At 42.1% G+C, this 20,740-nt stretch overlaps 2 protein-coding genes and 1 non-coding gene across 8 annotated transcripts in view; 2 read left to right on the top strand and 1 right to left on the bottom strand.

The window, feature by feature from the left end:
* RBL2 (RB transcriptional corepressor like 2) overlaps window positions 1–20,740 on the bottom strand; it is a 62,519-nt gene that overhangs the window by 9,726 nt on the left and 32,053 nt on the right. For 3 of the 4 annotated variants that reach the window (XM_087827509.1, XM_016221028.2, XM_016221029.2), the window contains 4 exons: window positions 20,488–20,593; window positions 19,696–19,901; window positions 18,976–19,140; window positions 10,015–12,216 (listed from right to left, as the gene is read on the bottom strand). In XM_087827509.1, the coding sequence (XP_087683635.1) occupies window positions 12,046–12,216; window positions 18,976–19,140; window positions 19,696–19,901; window positions 20,488–20,593 (648 nt within the window). In that variant the 3' untranslated portion in view covers window positions 10,015–12,045. Of the gene's footprint in view, window positions 1–10,014; window positions 12,217–18,975; window positions 19,141–19,695; window positions 19,902–20,487; window positions 20,594–20,740 lie in introns of those variants that run through there. The other variant, XM_016221027.2, reaches the window with a different exon arrangement.
* AKTIP (AKT interacting protein) lies at window positions 204–15,086 on the top strand. Of its 3 annotated transcripts, none has more exons than XM_016221032.2 (10): window positions 204–297; window positions 3,590–3,701; window positions 5,037–5,242; window positions 7,503–7,567; window positions 7,656–7,756; window positions 8,203–8,291; window positions 8,369–8,467; window positions 8,560–8,667; window positions 9,716–9,776; window positions 9,945–15,086. In XM_016221032.2, exons 2-10 carry the CDS (start codon window positions 3,660–3,662, stop codon window positions 10,053–10,055), a joined length of 882 nt encoding a protein of 293 aa, XP_016076518.1. In that variant the 5' UTR covers window positions 204–297; window positions 3,590–3,659; the 3' UTR covers window positions 10,056–15,086. The 3 variants fall into 3 exon arrangements, with proteins under 3 accessions (XP_016076518.1, XP_016076520.1, XP_016076517.1); XM_016221034.2 differs by lacking the exon at window positions 204–297 and adding an exon at window positions 1,029–1,111 and having other exon boundaries at window positions 9,948–15,086; XM_016221031.2 differs by lacking the exon at window positions 204–297 and adding an exon at window positions 1,029–1,111.
* LOC148090992 (small Cajal body-specific RNA 1) lies at window positions 6,185–6,343 on the top strand. Its single transcript, XR_015716088.1, has one exon.

Below are 20,740 nucleotides of genomic sequence, written 5' to 3'. Positions count from 1 at the left end.
TGATTGGTCCAAAAAGCACTGTCCTGATTGGTCAGAATGAGTGGCTTTGATTAGTGAAGACGCTGAGGCGGATATAGCTGGGCAGCTCTGATTGGGTGGGGAAAATACCCGACCTTCCGGCTGCGATGGGATGCGGGGGTTGCTCTGTGCGCCGGCCCAGGCGGCGGGGGCGGAGGGCACCGTCCAGCGCGGGCTTCTCCCCGCGGCGGTTTGCTGAGAGGGCCCTGTTTAGTAATGGCTGCTGAGTTCTGCTTTTAAACTTGAGTCGAGTTAGCCACCAGGAGCCCTTCTGAGCAGGTATCTTCTTTCTCAGGGTCCACACAGGCGTTTCTCAAAGCTCCTCCGGCTGGCGGCGGTCCGGCTCCCGGCGCTGTCCACTTGCGCTCCGCTCTGACGCGGACGTCCCCAGCGCTGCGTAAAGCGTTCCGCCAGGCCCTCCCGGCACGACACGCTCGCCTTCCCGGCCGACAGGACAGTCAGGGCCTGGCTGCCCTGCCGGGGCCGTGGGAGTCCCAGGCGGACTCCGGGGTGGGCACGCGGGCACGCGGCCGACCGCCCCCACGCCTCTCGTGGAGACTCCATCCCGTACCAGGCCCCGCCCTGGCCCAGGCTGGAACCGCAGGCACAGCCTTTCTGAATGGCTGCAGGGGCTACGCACAAACAGGAGGGCAGGTCTCTATGGTGACTGGCTGACGCCGGGGCCAATTATGTACAGGCGCGTGCCCATCTCCTTGGCCGACACTTCCGGAACATGACAATTCACTCAAGGTGCTGTTATGTAAGGGGAGGGTCAAGTGGTGCCTCACCCAGAGGAGTAGATTTGATTGGCAGGACGGAGTGTGGTCGGCCCAACGCTTCCGGAAGAAGGCTCTTGACAGACAGTTGTGGGAGCCACTCGCTGGCAAGAGGCTGGGCGGAAGCTTTGGGGGGGACCAGGGGTGTGGGGCAGGGGGCGGAGCCTGATGCGGAGAGTAGGGCGGGGCGGGGAACGGAGCAAGCAGGGGCAGGGCCGGGGCTGGCGCCGCGGCCGGAGATGCTGTGGGGTCGCCACCGGGGCAGCGGGAGCGCTGCGCTGAAGGCTCTGAGGTGAGGCGCGCTGCCAGGCCGACTGGTAGGTATGCGAGGGCCGTGGAGTCCTTAGACTCCGCCGCCGGCGTCCTCGGGCCGGCATTTTTCTGCCCTGCTGGACGCGCTCGACACCGCGAGCACGAGCGACGGCAGCGGGGCTGGGCATGGGGGCAGGGCTGGGCACCTGTCCGCGTTTGCAGGCACCTGCCGCTCCGGCAGCCGGGGGGCAGCTCTGGCCTGCGCTGGGTTCTGTCTGGGAGCTGGGGAGCTGGGCCGGGCTGGCCTGAGACTAGGCGGCGGGCCGCCCGGCTTGCCCCATCCAGGTCCCGCCCTTCCCGGCCCTGTTCCCACGCCCGCCGTCCTTGCGCCCTCGCTAAGGTGGGGGGTGGAGCGTCCCGGAGCCTCGCAGACCCTCAGCCCCCCGCTGGAGGGGCTCGCGGGCTGGGCATTTCCAGGTAGTTGGGAGGCCGGGACGTGGCCCCTGCGTTGCATCACGGCGAGACAGGTTTGTCCAGATTCTCTGCGTGTGGGGAGATGGTTTCCGCCCCGTGCCTAGGTGCCCGTGCCCGTCCTGGTTGTCCCCAGGGAGCCGGCTGAACCCAGGTTGTTTCCGTCTTTTCTCTGGGCCGTTCCGTCGCCTCTTAACATGGAATTTAAGGCTGTTCGGGGTGGTGTATTAAGGTAGTGCTTGTAGGAGGAAAGAAAGCAGCACATGTTCCTGAGTTTGGGCGCACGCTATGTATGCATATTTCGTGCGGGTCCAGGATCCTGACTTCTTCGCTGTATGATATAAAGGCAGGCAGGCATATTTTGTTTGTATGGCCTAACCAGCAGAAATTCTAAAATTGTTTCCTAATGACTAGGGTGTATCTTCTGGGTTTGTCATTCCTGCTGGAAAGTGCTATAGTGTGTCTGAGTAGACCAGCCAGCCAATAAATGGTGTAGTTATTCCCGAAAAGTGTGCTACAGTTTCTCTAGGTGATGCTGCTGGAAACATGGGCAGTAGACAATGCAGCTCCTGCTGAAACAGGAGGAACTGGGGGCAAGTTTTACTTGATTCTTAAAGGCAAAGTCACAGCCTCATTCTGTGTGAGACTTGGAGGAGACCTTCCAGGTGACTGATCCACCCCAGTAAATTCACATGGTGGTGATCACTGTGTCCCAAGGGGATGGTCCTCTGCTAAATCATGTCTGTCCTAAAGGACAGTAGGATGCTGCACATTCCTCTGGATCTGGAAACCAATGTTGTTTCCATTTGGGCCAAACAGGTACATGACCCCTGCCCCCTACATTTTTGATGTCCCAACCATTTTCATGTGTATAATAATCTTTAAAGGCAGATTTGCAGAGAGCTCTCAGCACTAAGTTGCTGTTTATTGGATATAAGTCAACAGGTTTGTGGAAGAACCAGGATCCTCATTCCTTTGACTTAATTACCGGGTGGCATTATATCTTGGAAAGCAAAACAGCAATAATTGGCACTGTTGGAGTATGGGAGATCTGGTACCCTCTGTGGGTGTCATAGGCTTGCAAAAAACATTTTTGCTGATTAGGGACATTTGGTACATGATTCTCTAATGATTTGCTTCTTAAGAATTTAGTAACATGTTGCTAAGTTTTCACCCTTTTCACCTTCAGCCTTCTGATTGGTGCAAATATGAATTCAGAGAAGGAGCTCTGCTCTTCCTGGGGGACATTGCCAGAGCTGAGAGGCTGCTGTTCTTACAGCTCGGCTTGCTGGTTTTCCTTTGCCTCTCACTTTGCATTTTTAGGAAATGACCCACTGACCTTGTGACCTCAGAGATACTCTTTCTTATCCACTGCTTAAAGCTTTGGTGGAAGGTTTGTGTTTGTGAAATCTTTGCACTCCTCTCTTGCATTTCTATGTATTGGCTGGCAAATCCTTGAATGCCTAATCCTGCAGTTTCCATACTTCAGGTAGTTGAAGGATCTTCCAGACAGGACCCAGTTAGCTCTCTCTGTCTTACATGCTTTCCCTCCCCTCTGCTTTTTTCTTATTTCTTTAGCTACTAGTTTCACTGGAGAGAATAATTTTGTACTTAAGACACACTTAAATTGGCCCTTTTGGATCTTTAATTCCTCATAACCCTGAGAATAGTCTAGACTTTTTTGTGTTATGTGGGTACAGTGCATTCTGAACCTAGTGTTCCCACAGTCAAATGCCTACATATTATGCTAGTAGCAACTGTTATAGTCCGTATCTTCTGCATTTCTGGCACCAAAGCTGAGCTGTGTCACTGAATATTCTGAATCCTGGCCAAGCACTGGGCACTCAGATTCTTGTAGGCATTTAAAGGTGGGAAAGAAATTGGAGTCAAAAAACGGGGGGCGGTGTATTGAAGGACACTATTTCTGAAAACGTTTTTTCCACTAGGTTTTTATAACTGTATTATGGAATGTTATATCACATTTTTATTGAGTGTCAAATTTGGTTCTTAATTATTTCAGAAGTTTTAACTTTTGGTGTTGGTATGTTTTTGTTTTCCCATCTCATTTTAAGGTAAAGTGAATTTTGGGGACGGAAGTTTGATGACGCAGACCACTGAATTTCTTTGTGTGGATTACACGTTATGAACCCTTTCTGGAGCATGTCTGCAAGCTCTGGACGCAAGGTAGGTATAGTTGATAAATTTAGTGAGGAAACATTTGCATAAGAATAGAGGCCAAAATAATTCATACTGAGGTTGCCCTGTAATCTTAACAAGATTATCTGGTTTTTCTAGTTCAGGTTTTACTTTTGAGAAATAATAATTATCATTATTTTAAATATATATTTTTACTGATTTCAGAGAGAGGAAGGGAAGGGGAGAGAGACAGGTGAAACATCAACGATAAGAGAGAATCATGGATCGGCAGCCTCCTGCACACCCCCTGCTGGGGGATCGAGCCCACAACCCAGGCATGTGGCCTGACCAGGAATTGAACCATGACCCCCTGGTTCATGGGTTGACTCTCAACCACTGAGTGATACTGGCTGGGTCAGGGCATGTTTTTTGTTGTTGATTAAAGTTAGTTTCTGAGACTGAGATTGCACCTCAAATAGAAATCATTCTGGAAATCACGATTCTAAGACTTAACAGGTGATACTTACATGTGATGAAATTTGCTACAAATTTCTGTAGTAGTTTTCTACTAAACTGCAAGATTCTATGGTTAGGAAAGCCTTGGGAAAGGCCAGTCCAATGTGCTCAAGTCAGACTTGAGGGCACTGGTTTAATTTTTCTAAAAATGTCCTTTTTTAGTTGCAGAAATAACACAGTTTAGGAAAGCTGAACATATGCAAAGAGAAAATAAATATAACCCATAATTTTACCTCTGAGAGCACCACTATTAATCTTTTTCCTATGCACATGACATACTTTTTAATATAGCTAATTAAACAACCAAGATGGTAGTTGTCTTGACTCACCTAGACCTTTGTCTCTACTGTGGATGACAGTTTATGCTGGGAGAATCCAAATGTGGAAACATATCTTTGAGGGGCAGGGTCAAAATCAGAGCCATTACAAGTGAGAGAATAGCTTCTTTCCTTGTTTCTAACCCAATGCTAATGTCAGATAGGGACTAATTTCATTCATCTCTCTTGATTTTGAGCCACTTAGCACCAGACCTTCTACCACATTGAACTGCTCAGGAACTTTTCATCTTGTACAGTTGTCTAATTGTTTAGTAACCCCTTGCCCTCTTTTGGGGGCCCCCAGGAGAAACCATTTCTTTGTTTCACTTAAATCTTGTGAACATTGGCTTTTTGTCTCTATAGGATACAGCTAACGAGTTTTCTAGTGCCTTAGTCTTGCTTCATTGCTCTGCTCTTTCTAATGGCCCCTGCACAAAGGCCTTTCAGGTCATCTTGATCATGGTGCTAGACTATCCTTGTAAAAGAGTGATTCCAGACTGAGGTCAAGGAATCATCCTAACAAATGTTCTCACCACTTCATCTTGAATAGCGATCTGATGGTGAAGAGAAGACAATAACAGGGGACGGGAAAACCAGTCCTCCCCGCACTGCTCCAAAGAAACAGCTGCCTTCTATTCCCAAAAATGCTCTGCCTATAACTAAGCCTACATCTCCTGCCCCAGCAGCACAGTCAACAAATGGCACGCATGCTTCTTACGGACCCTTCTACCTGGAGTACTCTCTTCTTGCAGAATTGTAAGTTCTTAAACTATTTGGTTACATTTTGAATGACTCTTGAAGGTAAGGAATGAAATTTATTCTGATGGACTGGACTCAGCAAATGGCAGCCATTTTATCTTAAGGCTTAAAGTCATATCCCTCCAATATCAGCCTTGCTGTTTATAGAAATATGGAGGCTATTTGCTGGCAATATAATCTTCCTTAACCAAGGCCAAAGGAATGTTACATAAATATCCTCTTGTAAATGTAATGATTCTTATTCAGAGCTTGGGAAAGTAAGATTTAAAGGCAAACGTGTGCTTTAATTTCCATGTCTGTTTTGGAGAGCAAGAGGAGGGAGAGAGTAAGATTTATTAAGCACCTGTAGGTCAGGAACTTAATTTTGGTCTTCCTTCATATGACAGGAGGAATTTACGTCCTGAAGAGGTGGTACAGGATGGGACAGTGGGAGGGTAGCGCTCTGTTCTTCCCCGGGTCAGGCCCAGCTGGAGGCTCTGTGCTGCATTCTGAGGATTGCCTTCTGTGAGGCATTCTTACACACAGGTCAGAGAGCCAGGCTGTAGGAGTCTAACTGAAGGAGCTGGAACTGGACCTGGGGAACACTTAGGAAGTGCGGCATACATTTGAAGGCCTGTCGCTCGGAAGGGGGTTTGATCGATTCTGTGACACACCCCCGCCCGAGGCTGATTCGGGCAGTTACAGGGACGTTGTGAAGATGTGGGCTCCATGTGAGAAGAAGGTGACTAGTCCCAAACGACTGCAGTTGCATGGCGCCTGTGGAGTGAGGTGGTGAGCATTCTGCAGAATGCTGCTGGTGATGACACAGCACCCAGCCCATTATGGGCCCCCATAGTGACTCAGGGCAGGTGACCTTTGATTTAATGATCTGCTACAAGGGCAGAAAGTGTGGAGAATTCTTAATTTCAATTACTTAAAAATAATTGTGTGCTTTGTACACAGCACGTGATACTAATCGAGCTATCTGTAGCCTAGCCTGTGTCAAAGGCTTGTACTGTGTGGTGATGTCTGGAAGAAGTGCAATATTAAAACAAAAGCCATAAGCCATTAGGCCCAGTGTGTAGAGACACACTCTGAGTTATAACTCAGTGGACAACTGGAAAAACATAAAATTCCCTTGTAACTGCAGTTATTTTAAAGGCACCATTGAGCGGTCTGTCCCTGCACCAATGCAGTAACAATCAGAGGGTCTGGGGCTACAGTCTAAAGGGCTGAGTGTGATATGGCAGCAGCGGTCCCCTGGGCTGTATAAGGGAGGCCTTGTGTTTGAGGCTGGGCAGTGAGTCTTCTGTCTGATCAGAACACAACACTGCCTTTCTGGCAAAGTGTACTGTGGTAGCTATATCTGCCAACCACGCTGCTGTTGATGTGCTGAATGTTAGTGACTTAAACGGAATGATTAAAAGTGTGTTGGCAAATATGTAATAAAAACTATCAACTAAGGCCCACTAAGTTACTTCACAATTAAAATTCAGGACTGGTAGATTAATGTGTTTGAAGGTCCTAGGTCAACATTGTTCTTTTCAAGGTCTGTCACAGCCTGGCTTATTTGGGTTCACAGCTCAGCTGCAAGGAGCAGCGCAGCATGGCTATGGGTGGGTGACAAGGTCCCTAAAGAGTCAATGCAGCCTGTGTCCTGCACTTGGCTGCCCTGTCTCAGCACCCATGGTTTCCCACACTGGGGACCAGAGTACAGGTGCTGCACTGCAGGGTAAATTCAGGAACGGAACACTGCAAAGACCTTAAACATGGCCTCCTGCCACATGGACTGGTGGTCAAACTGAAATTGAAACCTAAGAGGGCAATGCATGGAATTTTATTATTAATTACCTAAAGTTGTATTTAAAAATGGCTTTTGAATATGTGTGGGTGAGCTCTGCTCTCCACTCACAAAAGCAGTGACTTTACCAATACCCTCATTTGACCTCAAATTTAATGTCTAGAACTGAAATCAGGCTGAATTGTTCAGAATGACCTCCAGTTTAGTTTCCGAGATGATGTTTGGGGGAAGTGGATTTCTGGGAGGAAAACTTTGTTTTCACTGTTTGGCTTGAATCTCTTAATCTGGGGCCCTTTATGGTAAAGCCAGTAAAGGGGCAGCAGTCAGGGCCAGGAAAGGGATTGTGATGACTCCGCTTGTTGGGTTAGGGCATCAGCTGCCCCATAACGGACTCTTTCACCTCAGAATATGAATGTGGGATGGGGTGATCTGTGCATCATTGACCTCCATTCAGTGGCATTATTCTGCTTGTTTCAGTACCTTGCTTGTGAAGCAGAAGTTACCAGGTGTCTACGTGCAGCCCTCTTACCACTCTGCATTAAGTAAGGACTCCTTCTCTAACATATTTACAACATATCTGGTGCCTCTGGCATGAACTTAGGCCTTAACTGTGTTTACTTTTCCCTACAGTGTGGTTTGGAGTCATATTCATACGGCATGGACTTTATCAAGATGGTGTATTTAAGTTCACAGTTCACATCCCTGATAACTACCCAGATGGTGACTGTCCAGTAAGTAGGGGCTACATCTGGCTTCATGTGCTGGCCAGTGAGGAGGCTTAAAGGGCTTTAAAGATTTCTTGGTTCTTTTCCTTGACCGACCACTTTTATTATTTGTTTCCTAAAATGTCTGCTCTGCGGTCTTGGGGGGGGGGGGGGGGGCTTTGTTTTGTCTTTTGCCTCGTCAGCCTCTGCCTGGAGCTTGACTTGGCGCTCTGTGTGCCGAGGCCGCAGGCTGAACCGCAGCGCTCAGTGTGTAAGGGGATAGCGTGTTGGGAGTAGAGACTTCCCCCTTCACTGCAAACTTCATTTCACAGGAAATGTTGAAAGTAGTTAAGTCTTGCTCCTCAGGCAGCTCTCTGACAACATGACTGCCTTGTCCTCTCTTTTCCCACTGTCTCTATGGGCCCAGTACCTCCACTGCTTACATTAAAAGATGTGTGTCTCTCTCCATATAGCGCTTGGAGTTTGATATTCCCGTCTTTCACCCACTAGTTGACCCCTCCTCAGGTGAACTGGATGTGAAGAGAGCATTTGCAAAGTGGAGGTTAGTAAATAAGTGTTTCCTTTAGTGACAGAGTCAGTCAGAGGAAGCCGCAGTCACGGTGCCGTATCTCCCTTTAGGCGGAACCACAATCACATCTGGCAGGTGTTAATGTACGCAAGGAGAGTGTTCTACAAGATCGACACAGCAAGCCCCCTCAACCCAGAGGCTGCAGTCCTGTAGGTTACTGTGCTTTGTTATTTAAGTTAAATTTGAAAATGCAGCCAAGTAGGTTATGTTGGTAACTTTTTGATTTAATCTTTTAACACAGATATGAAAAAGATGTCCAGCTGTTTAAAAGTAAAGTGGTTGACAGTGTTAAGGTGTGTACGGCCCGACTGTTTGATCAGCCTAAAATAAAAGACCCCTATGCCATTAGGTAAGTGGTACACTACCTAGATAAACTGTACTTTGTAGTCCTGTGTTTCGTGTTCCAGGTGGTCTTAAAATGGGGAGTAAGCCCTGGCTGGTGTGGCTCAATGGTTGGAGCATCAGCCTGTGCACCAGAGGGTCTCAGGTTTGATTCCCGGTCAGGGGCACTACCTGGCTTGCAGGTTCAATCCCCACCCCCTCACAGCAGTTGGGGTGTGTGTGGGAGGCAACCAATCATGTTTCTCTGTATCTCTTCCTTCCCCCTCACTTTAACTGCCCCTCCCCCCCTTTTGAGAGCGTGTCAAAGGGAAAGCGTATAATCTGTTAGCCTACAACCCCATTACTTGTCAACAAGATTTCTGATTCCTTAAAAAGCTTTACATCAACTGGCATGTTGTGTCAACAGCAAACTATTTCGTGACTCTGGTTTCCTAAGGATCCTTGTGACGTGCTCTTTCAAGTGTCAGGACTCTCCTTTTCAGGAGGCAGTTTAAGCGAGAGCCCTCTTAACTACCAGAGCCCTATCAACATTCAGATTTGGTGAAAGGAGGGAAGCTGCATAGTGGGAGAGTGACTAGTGGGACAGTGGTTTCCTGGGGCACTGTGATACTTGATGTTGGGGATGAGTGGTGGGAAGAGTACTGAGACCTGAAGGATTGGCATTTTAGCACTCTGCACACTAGTATTGCTGGGGAGGCAGTGTAGTGCAGTGGTAAGGGCTCAGGCTCTGCAGACAGACTGGTTGGCTTTTGCACTTACTGGCTTTGGTGACTCAGCAATTAATTTTACTGGGCCTCACTTTCTTCATTTTTAAATAGTATCTCAGAGGTTGTGAAGCTTAAATGAACTAATCCAAGGAAAATGCTCTATAAAGGATAGTTATGTGAAAAAATAATTTAGATAATATCTAAAACTTATATGGTCGCAAATGATTAAAGACTACTCTTTTAAATCCTTGTTAGGTTTTGTTATGGCAACTAGCTTAAGTATAAAAATATGGATATTACACAAATTTAGTAAGCCAAGCAGTTTTTAAATCTTTTTCTCTTCTTAAGCTTTTCTCCATGGAATCCTTCTATACATGATGAAGCCAGAGAGAAGATGCTGACTCAGAAAGTAAGTAGATAACCATTTTTGAAATAGTGAACTCGCACTTTCCTTTCTGAAATGGTCTTCACTGTACATCTGCTCATGCTGTACACACAACTTTTGGGGAAACAAGTTTGTACAGTGCTGAAATCTCCCCCTAGTCACTTTCTGATGTCTGTTTTTTATTGTGCCTAGAAGAAGCCTGAAGAACAGCACAATAAAAGTGTTCATGTTGCTGGCCTGTCATGGGTAAAGCCTGGCTCAGTACAACCTTTCAGTAAAGAAGAGAAAACAGGAACAACCTAAGAGCTGGGACTGTGGTGACTCTGGTGCACCAGGCACTTTCCTGCGGACTCAGGCCTGACCAGCGGCCAGGACTGCTGCAGAGTAAACTGTGTGAACAAGGACTGATGTCAGTGGTGTCCGTGTGTGCTTAGGTTCTGACGGCAAATTCTGGAAACCTCTCTTTAAGTAACGCATTATTACTTCTGTCAGAAGTGTCTTTAGGGTGGTTATCTAGTTCAGTACTCCAAATTATTGGGGACCTTGAGGCTTAAGTATTTTTCTGAATATAATGCTAAAGGTAAGTGGCATTCATTTAAAACTAATACAGTAGACAGAGTTTAGCACTATCTAATGGTTCTTAAATCGGTGGGTTTCAGTTGTACATATGTTAGGATGTGGAGAGGAAAGGGATAGAGAAAGCAGGTTCCATAGCTTATTAGCACTTTTAGCGGAAGACCACGTGCCCCTCAGTCTTTAGCCTACTGTCTGATTTACGAACCGCTATCACTGAGGTGCATGCTAGGAGAGAGGCAGCCAGAACACTGGTTCATAGTTGTTTTTTTAAAACAAATTACTTACTGTATTTTTATGGCAGAAGGGACAAAAAGTGTTAGAACGGTTTCTAATGAAGTCAGATATTTAAGTGATGAATGACTAATGTGTTTTGTAGAGACAAAATAAACCAATAAATGATGGTTCTTTGTCATTTATGCAGGAAACTACCCTCTTAGTATAACTGAACAGATTAATTTATAAATGCTTTATTGAAAAATGCACTTATTTTCATATAAAATTACAGTAGCAGAAGGTGTCTGGAGAGGTTTATAAATACTTTTGCAGAATGCTATTCTAACTGAACAGTGCAAGTTCCATATGAAGTTACCTAGTAACTGTTCATACTGATCCAATTTACAGTTGAATATTCTCCCTAATAAGATTATTCATTCAACTTAAAAAATGCTGGAACAATACTGATTAATAAAGTTATATATAGATAATTCAATAGCTGTTAAATAACCTTTTCTAATTTGTATGAATGGTACTATGTACTCATGAAAACCTAACCTCTCTGACCTAAACTCTCTTTAAACTGCCAGGGACACACCCAAAGATATTTAAAAATGTATCACCTCAGTAGACACATGTGTTTTGGATAACTACCTCCTAAAGGAAGGGGCCATAATTTTTCATATTAATTCACTTAATTCAACTTGATTTAAAATCTTCACTTAGCCAGCTGATCCCTATTAATGGGGGGAAAAAGAAAAACTGGAAAATTTAAAATACATGCCCCAAAGGTGGCTACTGGGGCTTTAACGGTTTTTAAAAAGCACAAAAGCATCAGAGAAGATAACTGAGTGTTTAGCCTAGCAGTTTTGTACTTAATAAAGTTCACATTGTAGAAAGTGCCATCACAATATACAGCAAAACCTGGGTTATGAAGTCATGCTTTTTACAGCCCTAAAGTGCCACTTCTTACACAAGCTCACTCACACTGCACAGCAAACACTCAAGCACTTGCCACACTGCACCACACCTGACAGGGAGGGAAAGACACACACACGGACTGGGACACTTGGGTATCTGAGTTTGGGACCTCTCCCTTGTTATGTTTCAAAAATGCAGAATTCTCAGACTCCTACCAAGTGTTTTAGGATAGGATACCTAGTTTTTGTGTTGCTTTTCGGGAGAGCCAGAGCAGACCACAAACAGGAATGGATTGCAATACAGTCTTCTGCTGGAGCATGTCAGCAGAGACCTCGTACACACATTTCAGCATGCTTTGTTCTCTACAATACCTGTAAAAGCTTTGCCAAAGAGTTAAAAAATCCCAGTTTGAATTCTAAGCAGCCTTGATGGCAAGCACTGAGTGGTAGGAAAAAAGGCAGATGGGATGAGTAAAAATAAGGATATTGGAAAGATTAAAGAAAAAAAAGCCCCATAATCTAGCATGCATTAAATGATGCTGTTAAACAGTTTGTGAAAGGAGTTTCAATACAACAGACTAACCTCAGTGGGAACCTCGGTCATTAGCTACATCTTGGAGACGGCGTAATAAGGCAGAATGATTTTCTGGGCAAATTCTTTTGGCAGGTGATTCACTTCCATCTTCCAAAAGAATCCCTCTCTTTTTGGTTGGAGTTTCTCCTGTCCGTATCATACTGTTAATTTCTCTTAGCCTCTAGAGTGAGGGAAAATAAATATAAAAACGTTAAAATGCTAATACACATAATTCATAAGGCAAAGAACCTCAAATGAGTTAAGTGGCTTACCCTGAAGAGTTTGAACATCTTAGAGAAAAGAACTACTAAATTATAAAGTCTCCCAGTGTCACCTCTCAGCTCACTGAGACTGATGACTGTGGAGTGCAGGAAGACTATTTTTTAACAAGCTCCAGAGGTGAACTGATGTACACTTTTCCAAAACGTAAGAGTTAAGAAATTTGTAATTTCCTTTTACAATAGTTATAGATCATGACATTGCTCTGCCATATTTAATCAATTCCATACAACTATTTCTTTTCTTTTATAAAATAGCATGATTTTATATAGTATTGTGCCTTTTTTTTTCTCTTAGTCTGGCAGCCATTCTCAATTGGAATTTCACAAGAGAAGTAAGCCTTAATTCCCTATAGCATCCCTTGTAAGTAATTTATTAGTATGATCTAGAATGTAATATTTATTGTCCTTGGGAGAATTGAGAAAAGTTGGGCAAATTTTCTGTTAGGAATGCCTATTGGGAAAACACTGTCAGGGTGCCAGAGACTGGATCTGTTTTCAGTGCCTTTAGCGTTAAGTTTCTCCAAAGTGCCAAAAGTCATTTTATCACATTATTTTCTGGTAGGGTAGTTTTTTGGTTATAATTTTTTCCCCATGTGATGCTTCACTGTCCATGTTTTCTACTGGAAAGTATACTGAGCATATTCACATGCACTTATTAGAGGAAACTGTCTTGGATCTTCCCTTATTAGTCTACATGGATCACACATCTCTAACTGCTATACAGTATTCTACAGTATGTCTGTATCATAGTTTAATCCCCTCTTGATATATTACTTCCTCCCAATTATTTAGTACTATAAGCAATGTTACCATAATTTTTTTTAACAAGTTGTACTAACAAGCTGAAACTGCCCTGACAAGTGTCACTAATGATCAGTCATCTTGATATCACTTTGTATAAAAATATATCTTTATTGATTTCAGAGAGGGAGGGAGAGAGAGAGAAACATCAATGATGAGAGTCATTGATTGGCTGCCTCCTGCATGTCCTCGACTGGGGATTGAACCCACAACCTGGGCATGTGCCCTGACCAGGAATCAGACTGCCATCTCCTGGATCCTAGGTCGATGCTCAACTGCTGAGCCATACCTGGCTGGGCTGTAATATTATTCTTGATCTCAGCTATCATCTGTTAAGTCATGATGACAAATATTTCTCCAACCAACAGTCCAATACTGCTTACATATATTAGAGAAACTCCCAATTCTGTGCTACAATTTTTTTCTGAAACCTCCCCAGGTGGTGATCATGTACAAGCAGGATTGAAAGTCACTACACTGGATGCTTAACCTAAAATTCACCCCGGTAAGTGTACAGTTCTACACATTTTGACAAATACATAGTCACGTAATCATCACAATAAAGACATAAAACAGTTCCTTCACTCCAAAAAATTCCCTCATAGTCCTAGCTAACCCACCCGAGGAAAACACTGATGTTCATTGTCCCTACAGTTTTTCCTTTTCCACAGTGTCACAGAAATGGAATCATACAGTAAGTGGCCTAATGAATCGAGTGACGTTCACTTAAGCATTAATGCCTTTGAGATTCATTTTTGTTGCTAAGTGTATAAGTACTTTGTATTGCAAAGTAATACTCTTTGCTGGGTCTACCACAGATTTGTTTATCCATTAACCAGTTGAAGGACACTTGGGTTGTTTTCTACTTTCTGGCAATTAGGAATAAAGTCATAAACATTCATGAGCATGTTTTTGTATGAACTTAAGTTTTCATTCCACTTGGGTAAATACCTAAGAGTGAGATTACTGGTTATGGTAAAGGTATGTTTAACTTTATAAGAAACCGCCAAACTATTTTCCAGGTATAATGGTTACGCTATACCATTTTGCATTCTGACCAGCAGTATAAATTCCAATTGCTCCACATCACTGCCAGCATTTGTTGTCATTTTTTAGATTTTAGCCATTCTCATAGGCATGTAATAGGTGAAGTGCGTTAAAATCTTTTGCCCACTTTTAAATGTGGTTGGTTTTCCTTCTGAGTTTTGATAATCCTTTATATATTGTAGATACAAATCCTTTATCAGCTATGACGTTTGTAAAATTTGTGGCTTGTTTTCTGTTTTTAAAGAGTAGAATTTCTTAATTTTGATAATCCAACGTATCGGTCTTTTATAGACTGTGCTTTTGATGCTGTATCTAAGAACTAACGTTCACAAAGATTTTCTCCTATGGTTTAACTTCTAAGTTTCATAGTTTTAGGTCTATGGTTCCTTTTGAGTTAATTTTTTGTAATACGGTACAGAGTCTGGGTGCAAGTTTACTACTTTTGAATATAGGTATCCAATTGTTTCAGCACCAACTGTTGAAAAGGCTATCACCTTTGTTGAAAATCAGTTGGCCACATAGAGTGGGGCAAAAGAAGTTTACAGTTCGTATGGAAAATAATACAATAGTAACACAAGAATAAACTAGCCCTAGTCAATTTGGCTCAGTGGCTAGAGCACTGGACTGCAGACTGACGGAAGGGTCCTGGGTTCAATTCTGGCCAGGGGCATGTACCTGGGTTGCAGGCTTGATCCCCAGCCCTGGCTGGGGCATGTGCGGGAGGCAACCAATTGATGTCTCTCTCTCAGCCCCCTTCCCCTACTCTCTGAAAAGCAATGGAAAATTTCCTCAGGGTGAGGATTAAAAAAAACACCAAAACTGCATACTCACAATTGTAAACCTACTTTTGCCCCACCCTGTATGTGTGGTCTATTTCTGGATTCTGTCCTGTTGATCTTATAAATTGATATTTTCACCAGTACCACTGGAGTTGATTACTGTAGCTTTATAGTAAGTCTTGAAATCAGACAGTGTGAGTGCTTCAAGTTTTTCTAAAATTTTCATTATTCTAGTTTCTTTGCATTTTCATATAAACTTTGGATCCAGTTTGTTAATATGTATAAATAATTCTGCTGAGATTTTGACAGGAATTGGGTTGAATTTATAGATCAAGTGAGAGAAAACGGAGATCTTGATATTGTTTTCCAATTCATGAACATGATATATATATATATATCTCCATTTTCTCAATCTTTAATTTCTTTCACCAAGATTCTGTAGTTTTCAGGATACAAATCTTGCACATCTTTCATCAGACTTAACCGTAAGTATTTAATTTTTTAAAGCTGTTTATAGTGTTTAAAAATTCTTTTACTTCTAATTACTCATTGCTAGTATATAGAAATACATCTGATTTTTGGATATTAATTATGGGACTTTCTAATCTTATTGGTTCCAGTTACCTTTTGTAGATTTTGTGATTTTTCTAAGTATAAAATTATGTGGTGAATGGAGATAGTTTTCTTTCTTTCTGTATGTCTTCTCTATCTTGCCTTATTGTACGTGCTAGGACCTGCAGTTAGTGTTGAATAGGAATGGTGAGAGCAGATATCCTTGTCTCTTCCTGATCTTGGAGGGAAGGCATTCAATCTTTCACCATTAGGTATGATGGTAGCTATAGATTTTTAAAATATATATTCTTTATCAGGTTGAGGAAGTCCCCTGAGAGTTCCATCATGAATGAATGTTGGATTCTTTGACAGTAGGGCTGTTAAGACTACTTCTTTTTGAGTGTTTTGGAAGTTAGTCTTTAAAGGAATTGGTCCATTTCATCTGTATTATCACATTTATTGGCACAAAGTTGTTCTTTATCCTTCATTATACTTTTAATGTCTGTAGGGACTGTACTTTTTCATTACTCATATTGGTTAACATCTTTTCTTTTCTGCTTAGTCTATTCAGACATCAGTTTTTATCTTTTCAAAAAAAACCTATTAACTTTTAATGGCCCTACCTAATTTCTCTATTTTTCATTGTTATTTCATTGATTCCTGCTCTTTTTCAAGTTGCTGAGGTCACTAATTTCTAATTTGATACCTTTCTACTAATAGAGGTATTTAGAGCTGTAATTTTTCCTCTTAGCACTGCTTTTGCTGCATTGCACAAATTTTTATATGTTAGGTTTTCATTTAGTTCAGAATACTTTCCTATATTTTTGTCCTTGACTCACAGAAGTACACAATTTAGTTTCCAGATATCTTTGTTAATGATTCCACTGTGGTCACAGAAATAATTCCACATTATTTGAATCCTTTACAATTTATGAGATTTGCTCTGTGGTCCAGAATGTGTCTTACCCTGGTAAATGTTCCATGTGCACTTGCTGCTGTTGGAGTGTTCTATAAATATCAATTTGGTTGATAATAATGTTCATGAACCCTTAATATCCGTTTTCTCTACTAGTTCTATCCATTATGTTGAAATCTCTGGACTATAAATTTTTTTTTCTTCTGTTTAGGATTGTATATCCTCTCCATCATTAGGAAATTACCTTCTTATCACTGATAATTCTTTGCTCTTCAGATATTAATATTGGTGATATTAATGTAACAATCCATACTTTCTTTTGATAGTGTTAGCAGAGTATAACTTTTTCCATCCTTTTACTTTTTTAAAAAACAGCTTTATTGGGATATAATTCACATACCATAAAATTCAACTCTCTGAAGTGTGTTACAGAGCCAGGCTTTTAGTATGTTCCCAGAGCTGTGCAACCATCAACCACATTCATCACTCTTTCATCACCCCAGAAACTGTACCCCTCTACTCCCCCCAACAGTAGCCAGTCTACTTTCTGCTTCTGTAAGTGTGCCCACTCTGGACACTTCATGTAAGTGGAATCATACAATATTTATCCTATGGTGACTGGCTCCTTTCACTTAGCAAGGTCCATCCATGCTGTAGCATATGTCATTACTTTTATATTGGAGTAGTACTCCATTGTATAGATACGCATTTTATTTATTCGTCAGTTAATTTTGGGACATTGGGGTTATAATCCTTTAAACTATTTGTCTTTAAGTGTGTTACATATAAGCAATAAATAGTTAGGTCTTGCTTTTTCATCCAGTGTTACAATTTCTGCCTTTTAATTGGTTTTTGTTTTTTTTTAAATGTTTTTATTGATTTCAGAGAGAGAGAGTGCCATTGATTGTCTGCCTCCTGCACACACCCCTCACTGGGGATCGAGCCGCAACCTGGGCATATGCTTTGACCAAGAATCGAACTCTGACCTCCTGGTTCATGGGTTAATGCTCAACTACTAAGCCACGCTGGCAGGGCTAATTGGTATTTTTAGACCATTTACATTTAATTGCTATTTTCCCATATGTTCTTCCCCTTTTTTGGCCTTCTTTTGAAATGAGTATTCTGAGGGTTTTTTTTCCCCATTTAATTCTGTAATAACCATACCACATTAATCCACTTGGAATTAGAGGAAACGTCAGAGTCATTTCATCCAACTCCAATTGCTTTTTGGGGCTATTGCCATTTTTGTTCCAAGCCTTCACAATCGTACTGTGAATATTACTGGCATTAGATTAAACCATGTAATGGTTGAAGGAAATATCTTTTTAGTATTTGGTCTTCCTATTCAGAAACATGAGTATATCTTCATTTATTCCAGTTTTTAAAAAATCTCTAATTCAAGTTAAATAATTTTCCTAAAGGGATAAATTTATTCCAAGGTATGTGATACTTTGCTGCTATTATACAAGTTTTTCCATTATATATTCGAACAGATTTTTTTACTTGTTTTCCCAACTTTGCATTTTAAAAGACTTTCAGCTTACAGAGATGTTGGAAGAAGAGTACACGGAGTACCCATTTATCGATCATCAACAGTCACCTCACTTGTTCTCGCCATATTACCTTTTTTTAGTTGAACCATTGGAAAGTAAGTTACTGACACTGGAACAGGGCACCTCTGAATACTTCAAGCATATTCTCCTACATAATCTAGTACCATCATCAATACCAAAGGAATTTAAAGGTAAAAATTAACATTGAAGTCCACATCAAATTTTACCACATCCCCAAAGTGTTCTTTACAGCTGAGTTTTTCTGTGTGGGACCCACTACAGGTGGTTGGCATGTCTCTTTAGTTTCCTTTAGTCTAGAACAGTCCACTCCCACCACAAAAATGTTCATGACAGTAAAATGTTCATGATAGTAACATTTTTTAAGGGTCCAGACCATTTGTTTTATATGTTTCCTCCTAAGCAATCTTTATAAATACAAATACCACATCAGGCCTTTAAGATCCAGTTGCACTCCTTACCACAGCATGATTCCCAGTGATCTGCTTCCCTAACACCTTCCCTTGCACACCTCAGCAGCTTGCTAACTTTTCATCCACTAAGGCCTGACTCAAGCTTCCCTCCCTGTCACAGGTTAAGGCAGAGGGGGCTCCCACACAAATCTATGCTAATGTGATAATCACACTGCACTGTACAAAATGTCCATTTCTTCCCGAAGACAGAGACTACAGGGGATAGAGACAACGGCTGTCACAGAAACAAACAGGTACTCAGTTTGGAGCTCCAGATTTTCTTTCCCTACCAAAATCTTGGAAATTTAAAATTTTACAAATTGAATAAAAAAAATACATAAATAGGAAATGGAAGGAATGAAAATAAATCCAAATTTCTTACTCGATTTCCAACTCTTAAAACTCTCCCCCCCAAACCTCTTGGGTTTTTGCTCCACTGGGACTTAACTGGTCAGTTTTCCCTGGCAGTTCCCATCCATCCTGTTTCTAGACCGCTAAGCATTTTGGAATTAGTAAAAGCCAAGATATATGTTCGACTCACCTTGGAAGGACTGTTGCTGAAGTAGTAGAAAATCTTTTCTTGAGGAGAAAGCACTATTTCATTTTTATGTGGGGAAATGTAGATAGGATGATTCTGAGACAACTGTATTCGGCGAGGTGAGCCTGTTCTTACAAATGGATAGGGAGACAGTGGAGGAGCATCTGCCTAAAAAAAAAAAAAAATCATTTCTAAGCTGAACAAAATTTCTAACCAGGTATTGTTTGAAAGTGGTTATTCTTACAAGAGTGAAGAGACAATAATTCATTAGCTTTATGAATGGTAAACAGTGACAGCAACAAGTAAACCTAAAGAAAACATAACAAACCTAAGTGCTTGGTTTGTGGACATTATGCCATTTAATCCTCACAACAACCTTATAAGCTAGGGACTACTCTTATTCCCATTTTATAGAGGAGGAAACGAGACAGAGAAAGCTAAATAACTTGCAAGGTCACCCTTCTGCTAAGTTTTAGACAACTGGAACCCATGCATTCTCTCCTATACTGCTATACTCTGTAGGGAATCCAGATACTGTCTTATATTCTTGTTTAACGCTACACAACAATATAAATTGTATTAGTCACATTTTTCTGTCAGGTTTCCTCCCATTTTACTGAAGAGAATTATTTATAAAACTAGTTTACATATGGAGCAGCTCAAAGTGATGCCTCAACCCTCACAAGTGAAAACAAAGCATGAAATAATCCCCACCAGACTTACTGTGTTTGCTTGTGAGTACTTCAGGGCAAATGTTTTAATTTGTTTGATATAGATGTTGTTGTAGAATTGAATGAGGTCTCCCCTCTCCTCCTCTTCCATGTCACTGTTGGCACCTGTGAGACGAGTTGGTGTTGGAGGTGCACTGCTAGGCTGTGGAACAGGCAAGGTGCTGCTTGACCTCATGATAGGACTGGAGTCTCTACTGGCTGTGGCAGGTAGAGCAAAGGGTGTTAAACAGAAAGACTTCCCTTATCCTACTGAATTTTCTTTTTAAAAAAGCTACCTGCTCTACTTGTATGATGGCAGCAAATGGGCATTTAATTCTTTATGCCAGAGGGCAAAGCACAGGTAAGACATTAAGTACTAAGGTTACCCCCAGGCCATAAATGCAGGAAGGGCACATTGAGTAGTTTTTACTAATAAGTTACACCAGGTTTTCTAGGACCTGAGCCCTGCATTAAGTGGTGCAAGCAACCAACCAGGGATGGTAGTTCCACAGCATGGTTTCAACTGACAGGCCAAACTTTTCTGAAACTTGAGCCAACAAATTCCTGCCTGGTTCCCCTGGAGAAAAATGTTTTGCACAATCTGCCTCAGCTATTGGGATAAAGGACAAATAACTTTGCCACTAAATTTAGAATTGTTTCGTGTTCCAATAAATCCTTTCCCAATAAAATAGTTTCATAGTTTTCTTAGTAGTAATTTCATTTAGTAATCCTGTCTCCCAGGCCTAAAAAAGAAGAGAAGCTACTAATTTTATTTTGTATACCTGTTCATAAAGATCCCACTTACTTCTGTCTTTGTTTAGTTCTGTTGGAGAATTCTGGTGGCTTCTGCTGTCACTGCTGCCAGAATTTCTTCTTTTCCTTTTCCCTTTTATCAAAACACTTCTATACACCTTTAGAGAGACCACGAGAAGGGGACAGAAGTATTTATTGAATACATCCTAGACCATGTGACCTTGACATGTTAATTCTTGCAACAACCCTATGAAATAGTAGTAATCCTCCTCAGAGGAGGTTAATAAATGCAGCCAGGGTCATAT

This window comes from Miniopterus natalensis, chromosome 18 (genome assembly GCF_054644295.1).
Source record: "Miniopterus natalensis isolate mMinNat1 chromosome 18, mMinNat1.hap1, whole genome shotgun sequence".
NCBI lineage: Eukaryota > Metazoa > Chordata > Mammalia > Chiroptera > Miniopteridae > Miniopterus > Miniopterus natalensis.
Note: the sequence above shows the minus strand (reverse complement) of the source record. Positions and strands in the feature narration are given on the sequence as shown.